Source organism: Oncorhynchus nerka, linkage group LG28 (genome assembly GCF_034236695.1).
Source record: "Oncorhynchus nerka isolate Pitt River linkage group LG28, Oner_Uvic_2.0, whole genome shotgun sequence".
NCBI classification, from domain to species: domain Eukaryota; kingdom Metazoa; phylum Chordata; class Actinopteri; order Salmoniformes; family Salmonidae; genus Oncorhynchus; species Oncorhynchus nerka.
In genome coordinates this window covers 78248738-78270264 of record NC_088423.1, presented here as the reverse complement: position 1 = coordinate 78270264, position 21527 = coordinate 78248738, and the positions used below count along the sequence as shown (strand labels likewise).

Here is a 21527-nt window from a genome sequence, read left to right as displayed (position 1 = left end):
GTGCAGGACGTACCTCTCTACCATGTGTGTCTGGTCCAGGGACAGACCGTCAATGGCTGTGCACTCAGGACACTTGAACTTCTTCCTTGGGGTCACCTAAATGGAACCAGGACATTGAGCTTTACAAATCTACCATTGCTGCACAACTAAGAAACATACAGTACAGAATCTACTGTGTGGTGAGATCAAATCCCTGTGCTGATGAGACAAGTCTAATACCGTCACAGTACTGCTTAAAGGGATACTTCGTGATTTGGGCAAAGAAGCCCTTTATCTATTTCTCCAGATGAACCCGTGGATACCGTTTTTATGTTTCTGCATGCAGTTTGAAGGATGTTGCTAACTAGCTTTAGTGCAATTGCTAGCATGCTAGTAAATACCATAGCATTACAATCATTGTGCTAATGCTAGTTAGCATTGGCTTGCAAAACTACCTCCAACTTCCTTCATACCGGAGACAGAGACATAAACATGGTATCCATTAGTTCATCTGACTCTGGGGAAGTAGATTAAGGACGTCATTGCCCAAATCCTGAAATATCCCTTTAAGTTGCAGTTCTCTAGAATGTGATAAACCCATTAGATGAAGTCTTGCTAGTTGTGACAGCAGGTCCAGCAGTGGTTGTTGCAGCAGTGTGATTGAGGGCTGTTGCGCCGAGGGAGGATGTTGTGCTGCTGTATACCTGAGTGGTCATTAAAAGGCCACGGCATGCTGCTTGCATACCGAGGAGAAACAGCTGTATGCTCATTAAAGGGGTGATGTATGGCCTTCCTCCGTCTTACCCACCCCACCAGCCTGTCTTACTCCAGACTGCAGATCAGTGCTGAGGAGGACGTGTGGGGAGGGGTGGGGGGCTAGCCTACTGCAGGCACAGAGGGGGGGAGTAGGCATTGCATTGACGGTGGGGTGAGTGAGCCCTGGTGAGCTTAGGAAAACATAGTTGGAGGAGTGGCAGTCAGTGACACACAGATAAGAGAGGTTAAGGTTGGGCTTTAGGGGCGGCCTCTGCACCTGGACACGGTCACTGCGTGGTGGAGGTATCAGGGGGCACAGAGGGGTGAGAACTGATCAGAGACAGAGCCTCTGGCAGGACAGGACTGGAAGAAACAAATATTTCTGCATTCTGGGACTTTTCCACCTCTGTGGAATTGGAGTTATGGCCTTCAGCTTCCTGCTATGTGGTGCATGTTGTAGTACTGCTCCTAATGAGATATTAACACAGCTCCGTCCCAAATACCACCCCATTGACTAGGAAGTTCACTCATTTGGACCAGGGCCCATAGGGCTCTGGTCAAAAGTAGTGCACCATTATAGGGAATAGAATGCAATTTGGGATGCAAGCCATGGCTCTGGTGAACATACAACATTGAATTTGACCCCCTAAAGACCTCAGCATAATGGGTTGGGTAGGACTGTTGTGTTCAGGTGGTGGGAAAACGTTGTGCACTGTTCTGTACCTTTATGGGGGCTTTGCCAGTGATGTTGGCCACCAGGAAGTTGATGGCGATATCCTCACAGTTCATATGAGCATCCACCCAGTTCTTGATGTCTCCTGGCATCTTGTAAGTGTACAGGTAGTTAAAGTACTGGAAAGGAAAGAAGCCAGTGTTACTCAACATCAAAATCAGCAAGCAGTGGAAACTACAAGTAGATAAATACTGAAATACATTTGTCATCCTACTCACTGGTGACATGACAAATGAGTCTAACCTCAGAAGTATTTGCTTTGAATCAAAAGGATAGTTTTTGGTTGACAGTGAGACAGATAACCTCACCTATGACTCTTCCATCCTAACCCTGCCCCCTCCCCATACTGGGCCTGGCAGGGGGACAGAGGGAGGAGGGGCTTCTGTCTGAGGCTAACCTTGTGGTAGAAGGCTGCTCCAGTCAGAACCATGGACACCTCGTTGGTCCACTCGGACTCGTACTTCCACTTCCCCGTCTCGTGGTCCCACAGGTGGAGCCGACCCGGGTACCCCACCAACCGGTCTGGGAACTCCCGCCACACCTGAGGGACATGGTGGGGGAAAGAGACTGTTACACACAAATTACAGCTTTTCCAGGAATTTGGGGAAAGTTCCAAGTTAATGGAATTAGGCAACACTAAAAACATTCCAAGTAGCCTCCTTTCACTTTCTTCAAGGTAGATACTTTGAGCCCCAAAGTTCACTTTAAAGAGATGAAAGCTACAGGCCCTCTCTGTGATGGGCAGTCTCTGTGTGGAGACTGGATACCGGAGCCCAGCAGCCTGTCCCGCTATTGGACCCAGCGAGAGGCAGTAGAGCCAGACAGCCTTCCTTCCCCACAGCAGCCTGCCTCTCATTTCATGTCATTATCCTCAAATTGTCCTCAATTGTCTCAATAGGTCCTAAATGCCTTCAGGTGAATGCCAAGCTGGGCTGTAGGCATGGACAGCATCAGCTCTGGCCTGTCACCATGTCACACATCAAACATATCTCCAGCACCCGGCAGCCGCCTCACATATAGCCTTACTGGAGGCTGACTTAAGCTCCCTGGATGAGTTTAAACTCTGGGGTCAGCTCTAAGTGGCCTGTGTTTACCTGCCAGTATGAATGCACTAAGCCCAAGGTCAAACATTTGGGGTGACATCTCCCAGGCGTGATACAGGGCATCCTCTCTCTCACCTCGTAGCCAAACTGTAGTTCATCAGACGTCAGCATGATGATGTCATCGTCGATGGCCAGCACGGCCTCAGTCTCGATCTCGTCGTAGGGGAAGAAGCGGTTGCTGAGCTTGTTCTCTTTGGTGCGCACCACCTTGAGAGGCGCGGCAATTTTCGGCCATAAAGAATCTAACCGAGGGACAGAGACCAAGGGAATATGAGTGATAAGACTACATTATACAGACAGGTCAGAGAATCTAACCGAGGGACAGAGACCAAGGGAATATGAGTGATAAGACTACATTATACAGACAGGTCAGAGAATCTAACCGAGGGACAGAGACCAAGGGAATATGAGTGATAAGACTACAATACAGACAGGTCAGAGAATCTAACCGAGGGACAGAGACCAAGGGAATATGAGTGATAAGACTACATTATACAGACAGGTCAGAGAATCTAACCGAGGGACAGAGACCAAGGGAATATGAGTGATGAGACTACATTATACAGACAGGTCAGAGAATCTAACCGAGGGACAGAGACCAAGGGAATATGAGTGATAAGACTACATTATACAGACAGGTCAGAGAATCTAACCGAGGGACAGAGACCAAGGGAATATGAGTGATAAGACTACATTATACAGACAGGTCAGAGAATCTAACCGAGGGACAGAGACCAAGGGAATATGAGTGATAAGACTACAATACAGACAGGTCAGAGAATCTAACCGAGGGACAGAGACCAAGGGAATATGAGTGATAAGACTACATTATACAGACAGGTCAGAGAATCTAACCGAGGGACAGAGACCAAGGGAATATGAGTGATAAGACTACATTATACAGACAGGTCAGAGAATCTAACCGAGGGACAGAGACCAAGGGAATATGAGTGATAAGACTACAATACAGACAGGTCAGAGAATCTAACCGAGGGACAGAGACCAAGGGAATATGAGTGATGAGACTACATTATACAGACAGGTCAGAGAATCTAACCGAGGGACAGAGACCAAGGGAATATGAGTGATAAGACTACAATACAGACAGGTCAGAGAAATCCATTGTATCAATGCAATGGAGGCCTTGGCAAACGGGTCAGTTAGCATTTTGTGCTACTTGAGAAGTTGCAAGAAATTAAGCAAACTGTGAAAACTACTTCCACACATTCCAAATCTGACAGTATATATTGCATCACCCACCTACACCTAAGACATCAAACCAGACTCCTAGTTTTCTGGGTCAAACTAACATCTAGACTTCAGTTGGAGAGGAGTGGAGTTGGGTTGCCATCAAGGGAGACGTTTCAAAATGGCAATCCTAGTGGAAAAGTACGCTAGCAGTAAAACTACAATCACTGACTCGAATCGCAACGCCAACTTGAATCATGTGCAAGCCTGCCCACACCAAGATTCCTCTCAAGGCAGAGCAACAAAGTTAGCTTTTTTAAAGTAGTGTTTAGTGAGCTTGGGAAGTGTCCATGGCACGGAGCAGTCAGACAGATGGCACAGAATGTGTCACCCCATTAAGGCCCTAACTGGGGCCTGACAAGCAGGCAGCGCTCCCACCGACGAGCTCTGAACGTCTCCACACTAAAAACTGTCAACGGGAGAACTGCTGTGATATATTCAAGGGCTTTCTTCTCTCTCTCTCTCTGTCCCCCTCTATTTTCCAAAGATGAGCTGGGAATTGAGTGCAGTGCAGGGAGAAATCTCCAAAACAAAGGTTATTAGCTTAGCTCTGATTTAGCCTGGCATTTTCTTTTGCTATTGGTTTGAACACACAAACTGAAACATCTTCTGGCTGCTGGAAGCCCATCTACTTTGCTTCTCATTTTGGGACTTTCTCCTGGGCTAACCAGGAGATCCTCTCCACTCCTGCTGCAATCCCCATCTCTCCTGTAGTTACCTCGGTCTCCCTGCTCTGCAGCTCCATAACGGTCTTTGACCAAAGTGAAAAACAGGTTTCTTCAGGTCATAATGCTAAGATTGTATGAGTGAACAAATAAACTATGAAGTTAATCATGACAACCAAGCACAGGACAATCTCTGTGCATGTCAAAAGCACAATCAGGCCTTGTGAGGATGAGGAGGAAATACGTCCTCATCCCAAGCAGAGACCCTGAGTTGACCCATGAACGGCCCCTTGTTAATTCTAATGGGTCACAAAGCTCTGGCCAGGCTCCACTGACACCTCTAATCAAAGGCAACACTGGGCCATTAGAGTGAGCTTCAAAGTGGCCCGCTGCTTCATTACATTACACAACTCTATGCAGAGGATAGATTTCATTCCCTGCCGTTCCCTGAGCTGTCAGTGTTAAGGGGCGCCATAAACAGCCGCATACCTAAATCGCCTTGTTAAGAGGAATCATTAGAGCGAAAGCCACAATAAATAATGACTAATATCAGCTTACTCTGAAACATCTCTAATGGGCTCTAAATGAGGGCTGTGGCAGGAGGACAGGCAGGCAGCACTAGCAGAACACTGATCAGCTTACTCTGAAACATCTCTAATGGGCTCTAAATGAGGGCTGTGGCAGGAGGACAGGCAGGCAGCACTAGCAGAACACTGATCAGCTTACTCTGAAACATCTCTAATGGGCTCTAAATGAGGGCTGTGGCAGGAGGACAGGCAGGCAGCACTAGCAGAACACTGATCAGCTTACTCTGAAACATCTCTAATGGGCTCTAAATGAGGGCTGTGGCAGGAGGACAGGCAGGCAGCACTAGCAGAACACTGATCAGCTTACTCTGAAACATCTCTAATGGGCTCTAAATGAGGGCTGTGGCAGGAGGACAGGCAGGCAGCACTAGCAGCACCGCACACTGTTTGATGGAGTGTCTGTAGTGGACAGTATATCAACATGAATGAAAGGCCTCTACGTCGTCTGGCTTGCCAGTACCGAGGAGACCTGTTGACATCGGAAGGTTAGAATGAGGTGGCTGCTGCAGCACCGAGGGGGGTGGGTAGGAGGATGTTTTTCTGTCCGACCGGCAGCAACATGCCACGGAGCTGCTCCAGTTTTCTGATTCTCAACACGAAGCAAAGCCAGAGAGAGGTTTGGCTCCAGCCTCGAGCATGTCATGCTTTTCAGGGTCTAAACTTATAGAGAGACGAGTCTTGGCTGCTGAAGCTGTTATCACTCATCTGGTACACATCAAGAGCTCCATTTTGTGTATTAAACCATGGCATGGTGAAATAACCACTTCTTCTCACATCAAGTTGGCAGCTAACATGGAGTGTTCAGCCACTTTCCCATTCCTTGTGTGTATCGATCTGCCAACTTTAGTCAATCTCTAAACAGAGAGAACATTTCTGGGGATTCTATGATAGCTATGAAGTAAGGCAATCTGACAGAACACTAATAGCCCATCTTTGAATATCCAACATAGCATCATTGTTGTTACTGAAAAGGTTAACTCATGAAAACTCCTATTGCTGGTGTGCTTGTTTAAGGGTAATATTTGAATCAATAATGGGTTTAATGAACAGTATGGGGAAGGGAGGGTCAGAATCAGAGGTGTATTCATGAGGAACCAAACAGAAGAACATCTACCAAAATGGAGAGGGACTACCTAAACCTGTCCAATAACAAACTTATTTTAGTTTCAGCCCCTCAAAATCTTTTGCAAAACGTTACGCTACGGTGTGTGCTAATGAATAAAGCCTTGGGCTCACCTTCAGGGGGACTCTTGTTCTGGTTGTTCCACACCACCAGTAGCTTGGCCAGGCTGGGAACCTTGGAGATCTCAGTGATGACCCGGAAGAGGCTCTCGATACGGTCGTAGGTCAGCACCACAGCAGTGAACCCTGGGGACCTCGGTGGGATGAGAGGCAGGAACAGAGGGCTGTTCACACTCGACCACTTCTACAGAGGACAAGAGACCAAAAAGGTTAGTCACTCTCTCCTACAATGCAGACGTATGCCTTCATCTGTCTGCCATCCTGGCCTGTGACATGTTTTCCATCGTGATTTAAGCTGCCATTCCATTGCTTGATTCAGCAGTGAAGTCACCTGCAGTGATTGCCATACAATGGCTTTACTAGGGAACAGAAATAATCTATTAATTAATTTGAAAGATTAATAGACTCACAACCGGGAATGCCAAGCACCCAGCGTGAAGTGATCTGGAATGCCAAGCACACTAAGAAACGAGTGGTAGCGGAGCTGGTTCAGGAGCACAGCTTAGAGTGTGTGTAATACAGAGACAAAGAGCTCCACCCTCATCTCAGGTACATGTGTAAGTTGAGTCCAAACACTATGACTTGGCAGTCTTGGCCTCTCCTGCTGTTTCCACACTGCTGCTTTGGGATATTATAAGTGACGTTTTGTCATGAAGCTCTGGTGAGCTCCATGCAGCAGAGGTCCAGATGAGTTTTAGTGGGGAGAGAGAAAGAGGGGGAGGCAGGGGAGAGAGAGAGAGAGGGGGAGACAGGGAGAGAGAGAGAGAGAGAGAGAGAGAGAGAGAGAGAGAGGGGGAGGCAGGGGAGAGAGAGAGGGGGAGGCAGGAGAGAGAGAGAGGGGGAGGCAGGAGAGAGAGGGGGAGGCAGGAGAGAGAGAGAGAGGAGGCAGGGGAGAGAGAGGGGGAGGCAGGGAGAGAGAGAGAGGGGGCAGGGGAGAGAGAGAGAGAGAGAGGGGGAGGCAAGGGGAGAGAGAGAGGGAGGCAGGGGAGAGAGAGAGAGAGGAGGCGGGGGGGAGAGAGAGAGAGGAGGCAGGGGAGAGAGAGAGAGGAGGCAGGGGAGAGAGAGAGAGGGGAGGCAGGGGAGAGAGAGAGAGGGGAGGCAGGGGAGAGAGAGAGAGGGGAGGCAGGGGAGAGAGAGAGAGGGGAGGCAGGGGAGAGAGAGAGAGGGGAGGCAGGGGAGAGAGAGAGAGGGGAGGCAGGGGAGAGAGAGAGAGGGGAGAGAGAGAGAGAGGGAGAGAGAGAGAGAGGGAGAGAGAGAGAGAGGGGAGGAGGGGGAGAGAGAGAGAGGGGAGAGAGAGAGAGGGGAGAGAGAGAGGAGAGAGAGAGAGAGAGAGAGAGAGAGAGAGAGAGAGGGAGGCAGGGGAGAGAGAGAGAGGGGAGGCAGGGGGAGAGAGAGAGGGGAGGCAGGGAGAGAGAGAGAGGGGAGGTAGGGGGAGAGAGAGGGGGCAGGGGAGAGAGAGAGAGAGGGGGGAGGCAGGGGGATGCAGGCGACGGTGTCGGCGACTGTCTACTGCCAGTGTGGGACTTGGCTCCTCTTCCTGGCCCCGTCTTAAAATGGCCCGTTAACTCTGGAAGATGCAGACCCTAGCCTAGATCAAGTGACGCTGTAAAAGAAAATACTGGCAGTGCAGAGAGCCTATGATGCAGTGACACACACAAGGAGACATAATATATATACACACACAATGGGACAATGAGACACTCAATCCAGACCTCTGAACTAACATATAGACAACAACTGACATTTTGAGTAATGCGATTATACAAGAGTAACAATGTCAACATGTGACACAGGAGACTCACTGCAGCAGCTTAAAGTGCTCTACAATGCAGGTTCTCTCATCTACAGGGTCAACTTCAACGCTACCGTTCCCTGCTAGCAGGAGCATTATGTTGACTGGATGATGTGGTTTTAACCCTTAATTAACTGTCAAACACTACAACAGTAGCATTTTCAAATAAAGGAGGTTGCAGCTGACTTAATCAACTGTACCAAAGGCCCCCAAAGCCTCCAGACCTCCACTAGAGACATGTGCTAACCTCATAGGGAAGGATTGGAGATTTGAAATAAAAGTGTGGGCTTCTTGATGTGCTTCTCTGTTCTGCTGCAGACAGGTGACCACAGACAGACTGGTGTTTCTGTGGCTCTTCCAACGGCGTCCACCATGTCTGTCACCATAAACATGGTCACCTCATATACCCTACATCAGTCAGTACTCACCAATAAAAAAAACTCAACTTTACTAGCAAACGGAAACTTCTCTGGGGTGGTGTGACACTGACATACAAGCAGAGGGGGAAATAATTAAACTAACACGGTGACACATTAGTGGTGAGATGAAGAGAAGAGGAAAACGACAACTTAAGTCATTTGTCAGATGACTTAAACAAGATGAAAGAAAGACAGCCACTTCTCCAATGTTAATGAGCCCAGTTAAATTGAGTTCACTGCTTACAATGATCAATTTACACAAAAACGGGATGATGCAGCCATTTGGGTGATTTAGGCTACACATTATTGTGGTGGTGTTAGGAAAAGTAGACTGACGCAAATCATTGTAAACATAGAGAACAACATGGCATTTAAGTGTTTGACAAAGTGTTTTCTCCACAATAACAAATGATTTTCCATGGCAATGTGAAAATAGCAGCAGCTCCAGTGATGACTGGAGGCAGGTCCATCTAGCCAGCCGGGGGCCTTTGATTTGTGTGGTTTGTGATGATTGCCTACCAGGGATTAATGGAGAAGTAGAGATGGTGCAGCCGTCACATCTTCTCAAGAGTCCTGATATGAGCACATTCACAGTGCAGGCTTCGTCTGCTCTCTACCAGTGAAGGAATCGTCTGGCCAGGTTTCTTGGCCCATTTAAACCACTGAACAAGCCCCGACTTAGCCTAAATTCAAATGTTAGATGTCCCCTAATGGTCAAGGTCAAGCTTAAGAAATAATCAGTTGCCATTTCCATGAATACACATTACTATGAAAGGTGTAATTAATTGCACCGACACCACCCTTTTTAGCAAACCATGGTGCATTGTTTAGTGTGCACCCAATTGTGAATAGTGTGTTCACAACCATTCCAAACTAAGGGAGAAAACACACCAGAGCTCAGAAGAAGAAAACAGTCCTAACCAATCTGATATGAAAGCCCCCTAAGGTACAAAGTCTCCTAACCAATCTGATATGAAAGCCCCCTAAGGTACAAAGTCTCCTAACCAATCTGATATGAAAGCCCCCTAAGGTACAAAGTCTCCAAACCAATCTGATATGAAAGCCCCCTAAGGTACAAAGTCTCCAAACCAATCTGATATGAAAGCCCCCTAAGGTACAAAGTCTCCTAACCAATCTGATATGAAAGCCCCCTAAGGTACAAAGTCTCCAAACCAATCTGATATGAAAGCCCCCTAAGGTACAAAGTCTCCAAACCAATCTGATATGAAAGCCCCCTAAGGTACAAAGTCTCCAAACCAATCTGATATGAAAGCCCCTAAGGTACAAAGTCTCCAAACCAATCTGATATGAAAGCCCCTAAGGTACAAAGTCTCCAAACCAATCTGATATGAAAGCCCCCTAAGGTACAAAGTCTCCAAACCAATCTGATATGAAAGCCCCTAAGGTACAAAGTCTCCAAACCAATCTGATATGAAAGCCCCTAAGGTACAAAGTCTCCTAACCAATCTGATATGAAAGCCCCTAAGGTACAAAGTCTCCTAACCAATCTGATATGAAAGCCCCTAAGGTACAAAGTCTCCAAACCAATCTGATATGAAAGCCCCTAAGGTACAAAGTCTCCAAACCAATCTGATATGAAAGCCCCCTAAGGTACAAAGTCTCCTAACCAATCTGATATGAAAGCCCCCTAAGGTACAAAGTCTCCTAACCAATCTGATATGAAAGCCCCCTAAGGTACAAAGTCTCCAAACCAATCTGATATGAAAGCCCCCTAAGGTACAAAGTCTCCAAACCAATCTGATATGAAAGCCCCCTAAGGTACAAAGTCTCCAAACCAATCTGATATGAAAGCCCCTTAAGGTACAAAGTCTCCAAACCAATCTGATATGAAAGCCCCCTAAGGTACAAAGTCTCCAAACCAATCTGATATGAAAGCCCCCTAAGGTACAAAGTCTCCTAACCAATCTGATATGAAAGCCCCCTAAGGTACAAAGTCTCCAAACCAATCTGATATGAAAGCCCCCTAAGGTACAAAGTCTCCTAACCTTCAGCCACCTTTCAGAGGCTGAACAGGTGACTACCATGGATTACCCGTTTGGTATCTTACATCTATGCCCACGGCCGAACAAAAAGCATCCAGTCTGTCCCTCCCTAGCCTGAAAACCCTTCTAAAGGCACTGCTACTAGCAGAGAGCCTGTGAAATGTGCTTTCAATTATGACCCCGAACGAAGGATACAGAACAGCAGAGAAAAAACAACTGCTTGATTTATTTAGTGTCCCGTTCCAATTCTGCTCGACGTGTTTCCACTGAATACGTAGAGATAGCACTTCTCCAGCATTGGAACAGTAACAGGTCTGTGGCCCTGCACAATTAACCTCTTGTGAGCAGGGCCTGAGACAGCACACCTAAATGATGACGATTGGTTGGGAAAAAAGACAGACAGGAGTTTCTGACAGAGAGAGGTGGGTAATGTCAAGTGTAACTGTTGATTAACCAGCTACCCACTCCAAAAAAAAAGGCAATACTAGCTGTGATTGAGCAGTTGGCTAGAGTAGAAAGTAATTAGTCTTGAAGAGCTTTGAATTACTCTGAGAAGCCAAGTGTTGTAAACATACCTTCAGTCAGAGTCAGCTGACTTGTTCAGACCAACATAACCTGACTGGCTCACATATCACAAACCATTGGTAGGACTGCGTAGGGATGTCCAATAAGAGGAGGAACATGGGCCCCCCCTTGACAGACAGACAGACAGGAGGGCGGAGCTGCATGTGATGTCTTTGGGGACTGCAGCAGATCAGGCTGGGCTGATTAACAGCCCCTGAGAGGTGATAGCTGAGCCAAGCTGTCTGCATCCCCACACTCCCACAACCACAGAGAGGTTACTTACACACACACACACACACACACACACACACACACTCCTTAAACAGTGTTCTCTCACACATACACAATGACTCAAACACTAAGGCATGTATTTTTCACCGCACTGGAGGCATCCTCCCAGTGCAGAACTGCTGACACAAACACACTGGCTGTTTCAGCAGTACTGGGTGTTTACCAAGCAGCCAAAGACCACTAGACTACATGTGTGGAGAAAGAGACCTATAAAGAGGAAGCTGGCCTGCCACCCAGCCGATACACTGGGAAAGAATTACCTGGGAAAACTGTCTCATATCTGTCACTGAGGGAGTCAGTCACTGTGTTTTTCTGTTTTGAGAGGCCAGCACAGTAGTGTCAGGTCACACATCAATACCAGACACTGCAGACTGCACCCCCATAAATATGACTCGTATGTCTAAGAAGATTCAGTGGTTAACCACAGTAAAAAACAATAACATTATTAGTGGTGTAGGCTAGAGGGGCATAGATTATAGCAGGCTCCAATGGAAGACTGAGGTATCCAATCATGTTCAAACACATCTAGCCTAAAACACATCTTTCCACTCTTTAAAGACCTAGCAACTAGAGGTATACTCACCACCACAGGGGGGTTGTTCCACTGTTCGTAGGTGCGGGCAGCATAGGGGTAAATGCGGTCATTGATGATCTGAAGCGTTGTCATGCCGATGGCCTTCATGGAGCTGAAGTAAGCGTCCCAGAACCAGCGGGCCTGAGGAGAACAGAGTTGTTTTGGAGTAAAAACATATGGTCTGGGCCCTGGACAAACAGACAAGCTGTCATGAACGTGAACACACATTCAGAAGGCATCCCAGTGACTGGAGAACAGGAAGGACTGCTCTAGATGGTTAGAATCTCTAACATCATCTGTCCTACAGCAGGCCAAGGCCTTCTACAGCTCACCTGACTTTCAAAGCACAGGGCAGCCAAATATCAACCTGGCCAGTGGTTCCAACCTCTTTCTGCTACTGTATTTTACTCTTCCAGTAGTACCCCTCGTGTATTTTTTACCAGTAGACCTATGGTCTCATGAGTCTTCTCAAGTACCCCCAGTGGTCCTAGTAAACCTGGGTGGGAACCCCTGCTTAAGGCCCATTGGGACTCTAATACATGCTTGATCCAAGATGTATGCAAACTATGTACACATCTACTTTCAGTTTTGCATCAGAAATCTATTTTTAGTCACTTCATTACCAGTCCATGGTAACAACAAGGAGCATTACTGTGCCCGAGGGGAAGGTGTAGCCTAGCAGTCAATCATATTTCAATGCAGAGGTTACTAGTACAACATCCCCAGGCAGCACCCCAGCTTCCTTGGTGCTCCCCTCCCGCTGATCCATTAGGAGACATCAAGGGACAGCTATGGAGGGAGGAGCCCATAAGAGTTAATGATCATTAAAACAGAACTGTCTCCTGCCAGGAGGCGCCATGTCAGTGTGACCCGACTCCACCTCAGCAGGTCCTAGGTGACCCTGAGTGCAGCACTCTTTAACAAGCACATGTCGGAGGTACATACTGGACCCCTCAACTCCAACTGACATTTGACTGGTTAGCCAGAGCACACCCTGGAAACTATTCGCACAGCCAGAAACTCAAGATATTAATAGCATATTTGTTGGGTGAGAATAAGACCCCCAGCTGAAGACGATCTCCTCTGTTTTGGATTAGGAGCAGAGGAGGATCAAGCAACAAATAGACAACAGCAACAACGGTGCACAAAAGGAAAACGGCAATGCAGCAAACAGAGTGATAGCATTGTCTGCTACAGCTTAGCCAATGAGCCAACCGTTTTGCTAGAGCTGTAGAAGTCTTGGCCTGGCCACAGGGCTCTGTCCTTCCATAGCAGTGGAGCAGCTTGGCCTGGCTACAGGGCTCTGTCCTTCCATAGCAGTGGAGCAGCTTGGCCTGGCTACAGGGCTCTGTCCTTCCATAGCAGTGGAGCAGCTTGGCCTGGCTACAGGGCTCTGTACTTCCATAGCAGTGGAGCAGCTTGGCCTGGCTACAGGGCTCTGTCCTTCCATAGCAGTGGAGCAGCTTGGCCTGGCTACAGGGCTCTGTCCTTCCATAGCAGTGGAGCAGCTTGGCCTGGCTACAGGGCTCTGTCCTTCCATAGCAGTGGAGCAGCTTGGCCTGGCTACAGGGCTCTGTACTTCCATAGCAGTGGAGCAGCTTGGCCTGGCTACAGGGCTCTGTCCTTCCATAGCAGTGGAGCAGCTTGGCCTGGCTACAGGGCTCTGTCCTTCCATAGCAGTGGAGCAGCTTGGCCTGGCTACAGGGCTCTGTACTTCCATAGCAGTGGAGCAGCTTGGCCTGGCTACAGGGCTCTGTCCTTCCATAGCAGTGGAGCAGCTTGGCCTGGCTACAGGGCTCTGTCCTTCCATAGCAGTGGAGCAGCTTGGCCTGGCTACAGGGCTCTGTCCTTCCATAGCAGTGGTGCAGCTTGGCCTGGCTACAGGGCTCTGTCCTTCCATAGCAGTTGAGCAGCTTGGCCTGGCTACAGGGCTCTGTCCTTCCATAGCAGTGGAGCAGCTTGGCCTGGCTACAGGGCTCTGTCCTTCCATAGCAGTGGAGCAGCTTGGCCTGGCTACAGGGCTCTGTCCTTCCATAGCAGTGGAGCAGCTTGGCCTGGCTACAGGGCTCTGTCCTTCCATAGCAGTGGAGCAGCTTGGCCTGGCTACAGGGCTCTGTCCTTCCATAGCAGTGGAGCAGCTTGGCCTGGCTACAGGGCTCTGTACTTCCATAGCAGTGGAGCAGCTTGGCCTGGCTACAGGGCTCTGTCCTTCCATAGCAGTGGTGCAGCTTGGCCTGGCTACAGGGCTCTGTCCTTCCATAGCAGTGGAGCAGCTTGGCCTGGCTACAGGGCTCTGTCCTTCCATAGCAGTGGAGCAGCTTGGCCTGTTGTTTTTGTTGTCGTATAGTCCAGAGAGCTCTCAGCAGCACATGAGAAGGGACCAGCCCCCACTCCACACCCCCACCCTTAGTCCCCTTTAACACTGGAGAAATACAAAAACAGCGTTTATTTTTATGGAGGGGGTGAGGAGTATTCAAAAAGACTTTCTAATCTCAGGGGGACCCAACGGCCCATAAATCAGCCAGTGATGAAAGTTTCCTTTCCGACCGGGAGGCAAAAAGCAAACTGCTCCGGCCGCTCCGCCCCCTCCCAGCGCCTGCAGGAATTTTTATGAGGGAAGAAGAGACGGAGTCACAGCAGAGAAAAAGGGCAGAGAGGTCTGCTTCACTGCCGAACTGTCGTTCCCTTCCTCTAACATACAGCGCTGGGCTAAGGAGACTGAACTCTTTGAGGTGTGCTTGAACTTGGACCATAAACAACATCCATCAATTCAAAACTGATTTGGCTAATCTATGCTACTGCAACTAAAATAAATGTAACTACTTGCACCTCTTAATAAGATATAAATATTGTACAAGTAAAATTGTCATGGAGAACAATTACTTAGCACAAACTTGCTTAGGATGACATTGTAGTATTACCACAATGACAGACAACTGATCATCAATAGTGGTTCCTGTGGGACTGAGAAATCATAATAATAGCCAGACTTTCACGACCAGGGTCAAGGGAATGACCCAGTCCACCATCTCTTTCTCTAGCTATACTCTGCTGTCCGTCAACTCCTTTTAGACAGGGAGTGTTCAGACAGGATTACATTGGGCTTGGTACTATAGCTGCAGCCCTGTGATTGACAAGTACTAATTTCAGCTGTACTGATCTAACAAAGCATGTATTCTATTCCTAGGGTCTGATACAAACAAGGCTCAGAGGAAAGCCTCAGGTGACCACCACTAACATTTAGCAGCTGTTAAGCACTTAGGTCCCAAATTGTGAGCTATGTGGATGCTACCACATCAAATGTTGAAATCCTTTTTTTCTCCTGAAATGATGCTGCTGGCTACTGATGGATTAGGAGTTTTACATTTGACCTTAGTTGTGAGGCCCTGTATAAGTGAGACAGAATGTCTCCTCAATTATCCAATTATCATTAAATTTAGGACTTAGTAAATCATACAGATAGTCAATCAAAGCTGACAGTCATCATGAGTAAGGCTGTGTTATTCAGATCTTTTTTCCACTAATTGGCCTTTTGACCAATCACAACAGATCTTTTTCACAGCTGATGTGATTGGTCAAAAGACCAATTAGTGGAAAAAAGATCAGCAGTGTGTATTTTAGGCATACTAGCCATATGGTCAGAGACCTTTTAAACCCATAAAGGACTGAAGATGACAGTGTGTAATTCAGAACCACTGAGGAAGGAAAGGCAGTTAGGCTCTCTGTTGGACAGTGAGTAAATACTTCACTTCAGCTCTTCAATAAGATCAATCAGAAAATAATATATATGTTCCTACAGCTCTTATAAAAATTTAAGGGAAGAAAAAAATACATAATTTTGCACACGTCCAATTGAGTTAGAGTTGTTGTCTATACTATTGACAATGTCAAGTCTTTATGGGGGACCAACTCATTGATTCCCAGTGTCCTCTCCTTTCCAGCCAGTGAATGTGAGTGAGGAGTCTCTCCAGATGTGTGCAGGTGTGGACTGATTTGGAATGGGCTCTACGGCGCCCCATAAATCCTGGATAAGATGGGCCTTTGTGCTCTGGCCCCACCCCACCCTTACACGTCCTGAGCCCGGCTCCAACACCCTCCTCCCGCCAGTCCTGCAGGGGCCACAGGCACGCGCATGGCAGTGACATACCTACGCCTCACGTTCCCCTGGCTTAAGATGCATTCACTTCTCAACTCAGACCAATATGATTTGGTTGTGTTCCTCTGATCTCCAGTGAATTGATACAATGTTTATTATCAGTATTTTTTTTTACTCCAAACAAACCACAATCCTTATCAGTCCTCATCTCTACTGAGAACCTTTTCCTGACAGGAAGACAACTGATTACACATCTCATAACTAAATTCCAAGCCCTTAGACACAGACAGAGAAACACTAAGAGCAGTGGATAAGCATGTCAGATCCCCACAGCTACAGAGACAGGAGGGGGAGCCTCAAGGGAAGACATGTTCGAGGCTTGGCAAATGAAACAACTCCAACAGGGTTTCTGAGCTGTGGGGCTGATATGTCTGTTTGGCCAGTCTAATTGGTAAATGGACTAGCGTTGATACAAGGGAATGAGAAACAGCTTGGACGTGCAGAGCTCTCTGAGGGCTTTCACTTCTGTTTATTGAGGCTCAGTTGGACCAGTGAAAGGAGGGGATTTGTCATTGATTTGGCTCGACTGAAACGAACACTGAAGAACCTTTATAAAGAGCTTTTTAATCAAGATTAGGAACATGACGAAACAATCCAAACAGACAACAGGACAGAAACTCTCGTCCTAAGGGCCCATTACAACGTGTCTCTCACCCTTCAGTCTGCCTGTGTTATGGATTCCATTGGGCCGACAGTGAGGCACGCGTCACGCAGGTTGGAATGGGAGCGTGAATGTCACAACTCCTTTGACCCCGTCTTCACACTAACTTAACCTGAGAGGGCCGGAGGCACTTTCTCCTGAGGCGTATTCATCTGGAAATAGACCATTACTACAACTCTATAAAGAGTGCGTTTCCCTATATGTGCATAGAAAAATCCCCAGCAAAGGGATTCAGTCTATTTGAATGTTCACTGAAGAAAAGCTGTGATCTGACTGTCACCTGTCTTTGCATCTCCTCCACCTGCCTGTGAGGGATACTCTTCAAGATGGTGTACATCTCTGGGAGCTTCTCCTCAGGAATGACCACGGATGCCCTGTACAATACACACGCACAAATGTCAGTCAGTATCAATGGCAAACACAGCCACTGGTATTAAACTAGATCAGAAATCACAATACGAGCTCAGAAAATCTAATGCAGAGATATGTGTTGGAGTGAGATCATGAGCAGTGTCTTAGTGTACCTCTTCCAGTCGAGGACCTCAGAGAAGGGCAGGATGTATGAGTCTGCCAGGATGACAGGGACACAGCCAGCCTGCAGCACATCACTGAGGGTGGCCTGTCCCAGCCGAGCCCCGCGCAGCACCACACAGAACGACGACTCCTGGGGAACACAGATTACCACGAGGTATTACACAATCATAGCCATATCAACTGTACATAGTTTGATGACATAGCCGTCGCCAAACTAAGGAAGCTTAGACGGGTCAAAAACAGACTAACACAATATTAGTGAGCAGCTTGTGTTTGGTAAAATGACTGCATGAACTGTCGATGTTGCCTCCCATATGGAAGAGTTTAGGGTGGGGAGGGCAATGTCATGGTGGACCAATTACAGACGTTAAAAGTATACAAGCAAGCAACGTAAAATATTATTCTAAAATACAGGCATCACTTATAGCGAACCTTTCCAATGTCAGAGGTGGGGGAGGAGGGTGACTTCACTGAGATTCTGCCACCACACCATCAACCTCCACCCCTCTAGGCCCTCTCCTTGGTGGGACGTACCCCAGATGTGCGGCTACGCTGCACCCATACCAGATGATAAGCACACTTCCTGTCTAGACAGGCCAGAGACGGGCTGGAGATGCACCCTGAGCAGACAGACAATGCAGAGAGGCACACTGGCTGACTGACTGCCACAGGCATTGTTGTAGTTTCCCAGGTATACTCTGCATAAAGTTACCCACATAGATAGACTGCTAATTCTTAGAGATGACCTACACAGCTGAGCAGAGCCCTCTTAAATGCATTTAAGTCAGATCTGCATGGCCATTATCAATGTTAAACATCAATTTCCCCCTAAGCTGTGTAATGTCTACAAGTGTGTGTACATGTTAGTCTAAATGGTAGCAGGTCTCTGTGTGCGTCTCACCTGGAGGATCTGGGGGTAGTCGAACACCTGGCCCTTGTAGCAGCGTTTCCTCGCTGAGGCGACTCCCTGAGAGAGGTTGCTGCACTTGTCCAGGAGGAGCAGAGCTTCCCCGTTCTCCTCCTTCAGCCTCTCCAGCTCTGCCCGGTACTCACGGTGGATGGCCGTCTGAGACGACAGAATGAAGTAGCGCCGGGGCCTGCAGCGGGACGGGGACACCATTAGAAACAATGTAAATCTCTGTGGTCGATGGTGACTTTAAAAGATAACTTCCCAAATGTTCCCACTGTCACATGAAGTGAGGATGCCTGTTGTCTTGCTTGTGGAAGCGATAAGAGTCCTAATCTAGGTGCGGAAGTGTGGGCGGTGGTGTTGCTGCTCACCCAGGCTGTCTCTCGGGCAGCTCCACGTCTGCAGACAGAGGGCTGTACACAGGGATGCTGACGTCATAACCCTGCCTGTAGGTCCACGTGGAGAAGCCTCCCCCTGCAAGCAGAGCCCTATAACACACACAAAACAAACACACGTATCCAATGTTACACCACTGTCACATAGGCTTACATAGTTAAGACGGAGAGAAGAGACAGCTATACAGAACTTTGCAGCAAGACAATACATGACACATGTGCAGATACCCTGGCTGTTTCTTGTCATATCTGCTGAACAACGCTATTGAGTAACATGAAGATTAAGAAGTATTCACCTGGACAAAAAGAGGCTGCCTAAACCTCATCCTTTTGGAGATGTGTATATGTAATAGTTACATGAGAACTGACGAACAATCTTTATGGCGTCCTACCTGTGGATGCAAGGACAACCTCACGCACACACACTGGCCTATATATACACACACAGCTGGTTCTGATGAGGCCCCACGCCAAATGGAGCACAGCTGGATGAGCCCAGGAAATTCCCTACAGCTCCAGATAAGTGTTCATCGTCTCAGGGCTTTTGGTTCATAAAACCCACCTTTTCCACCCAAAAGGAGCGAGCAGCCAAGAGCAAGGCTGGGAAACATGACCTCTCTCTGTGGCAGTAAATAGCAGGAGATTAGGATGTCTGCCCGCTCAAGGCCGCTAGAGGTTCTGTCATCTCTGGACTACTTTTAAGTAGTACTTTCATCTTAGTTTAATATTTTTCAAACCCCCCTGTAATTATATGCAAGTACTGTAATTGTGTTGGAGATAAGATGGAACTGAATCTGGATTAGATAGTCAAGTCAAACTACAAAATATGGAGTGAAAAAACTAATTTAATAAAAACTATGAGTCAATTTAACAAAAATAAAAAATGTATAAAACTATTCTCTGAACATATCAGACTAAGGACACGGAAAGAAAACTGAAAGCTAAGTTAATACCATGCCTCCCTCTAGTGGTAGAACAATATGTGCCTGGCAGTAACTCTGCTAACAAACACTGATTATTCACGCTGGAGTAAATATTAGCTGGAAGTCAAGGTTGGTTGATGAACAAAAAATAATGTGAGTTTATCCAACTATGTTCATTGTAATGGACTTTCATTTTTCCTGTGCTGGGTTTATTAAGGTTACCTGTCTCTTGGTACATCAAGGGCTGTGTTGTAGTCTGGAGGTCCTCCAGGTAACATGTTGAACAGAAGGTGGTTCATCCCTTTGTCCCACCTGGAAACAAACATCTTTAGGGGTCAAAAACCGACACATGTGTGCACTTAGATATCGGAAATGGGCTGATAGATTGATGTGGTAGATGAGAGGTGAGAGCAAGAAGGACAGAGAGGGTAAAGAAGGATAAATACATATGAAGAGAAGTCCCAGCTGCGGGGTGGAGGAGATAACAGTGCAACCAGAGCAGTGTGCAGGAAAGGTTACCTGGGGAGCATGGCCAGAGCCTGGGCAGTCTCCCGGATGCGCAGAGAGTTCTGATTGAGCACATCAATAGAGGGCACGAACAGGCATGCCCTGGTGACGTCATCAGTGTAGAACTCACTGTCGGAGATGGCACTGAGCAGGTCATTGTACTCTCGGGACAGGCCTGTGCTGCTGATTGGCACTCCTCCCTCATCCACAAAACGCTGCAGAGGATAGATGTACACCTGCCAGACAGACAGTCATTTATGATATTCCACTTTAGCTGCTGTTGGTTCAAAAGACAAGGTTCAGAGACTAACAATAGCAGATTAAACTAACTTCACGTATCTGTAATTTGTGACATGTGATGATGGAAACTAGGCACACCTTGATTCTATTCTTAGGGTTGTAGCCACATCGATACACATCAAAACAAGTGTGCATTCTGCAGCTAAGGTCCCCTCTCTCAGGAATAGGGTTGGAGACAGGCAGTTGGACGAGAGGTGCATCGTGCACGCTGCGTCGGTCCAGGCTCCAGTCTGCCGTTGATTCGATGGAGTGTGGCCAGAACTGGAACATCCCTGTGGCGATGAGTCCCAGCAGCACCACAGAGAACAGGGTGATGTAGTAGATGCGGTGCTTAGTCTTCATCCGTGGAATCAGAGCCGGGCCCCGTGAACTGTACTTTCCAGACGCGCACATGCTGAGCCTGACCATTCAACCACTTTGAGAGAGACAGAAATAAATATATGGCTCCTGGTCCGTTGACACACTGCCGGGGTATGTATCAACAGTCTAAAATGGCTTCCTCTCCTAGAGGAAATGATGCCATTTTGCACTACTGTTACAGCAAGAAATAAACAAGTTACTGTAACGTTACTTGGCCTTGACTAAAAGAGCCAATCCGGTCTCTTTATAAAAAACTACGTAACAACTTTAACCCAGTGACCGCTTACAACTAGCTGTCAGTCAAAGGCATTCTGTGAGGTAAAACTAGCTAACGATAACAGGCTAAACTGAACAACTATCTAATATAACTTAAATACACTGGCAGCAAACTCAATTTAGTTAGCAGACTGGTTGACGAGTTAGCTATATTGACTATCAATGAAAACTTAGATTCGCGAGAACCAACTAGTTTAGTCGGCGTTTATTATAAAATACCAACTATATATAGTGTATGTAGCTAGCTAACATCACACTTCTCATGATAAACTGAAATCTTGAAAAGTAAAAACAAGTGGCCAGCTAGCTTCAAGCTTAGTTAGCTAGCATGTTTATGCAGCAGACTTCGATTTGATCAGTAAACTTACATTCACGCTTGACCGGTGCGAAGTCGATCACAAACTGTTAATTCATACCCTCTTCTTAGCTAAACGGCAAAGCCATAATGTATATTTTTTATACATTTAACGTTAGGTAGATAACATCAATACAGTTTAATTAGCTATCGTGTGAATAATTTGATTTCCGGAAGTGGAACTCTTCTTCGCC

At 47.3% G+C, this 21527-nt stretch overlaps 1 protein-coding gene across 1 annotated transcript in view; it reads right to left on the bottom strand.

Moving 5' to 3' along the window:
• LOC115113720 (exostosin-2-like) overlaps window positions 1–21527 on the bottom strand; it is a 24214-nt gene extending 2687 nt beyond the window's left edge. The window contains exons 1-14 of the mRNA XM_065013138.1: window positions 21347–21527; window positions 20421–20757; window positions 20055–20278; window positions 19758–19847; window positions 18589–18705; window positions 18209–18404; window positions 17298–17437; window positions 17054–17147; window positions 11966–12097; window positions 6308–6497; window positions 2647–2813; window positions 1866–2009; window positions 1459–1587; window positions 14–96 (exon numbers count right to left, since the gene is read on the bottom strand). Coding sequence (XP_064869210.1) covers window positions 14–96; window positions 1459–1587; window positions 1866–2009; window positions 2647–2813; window positions 6308–6497; window positions 11966–12097; window positions 17054–17147; window positions 17298–17437; window positions 18209–18404; window positions 18589–18705; window positions 19758–19847; window positions 20055–20278; window positions 20421–20750 — 2036 coding nt within the window. The 5' untranslated portion in view covers window positions 20751–20757; window positions 21347–21527. The remainder of the gene's footprint in view (window positions 1–13; window positions 97–1458; window positions 1588–1865; window positions 2010–2646; window positions 2814–6307; window positions 6498–11965; window positions 12098–17053; window positions 17148–17297; window positions 17438–18208; window positions 18405–18588; window positions 18706–19757; window positions 19848–20054; window positions 20279–20420; window positions 20758–21346) is intronic.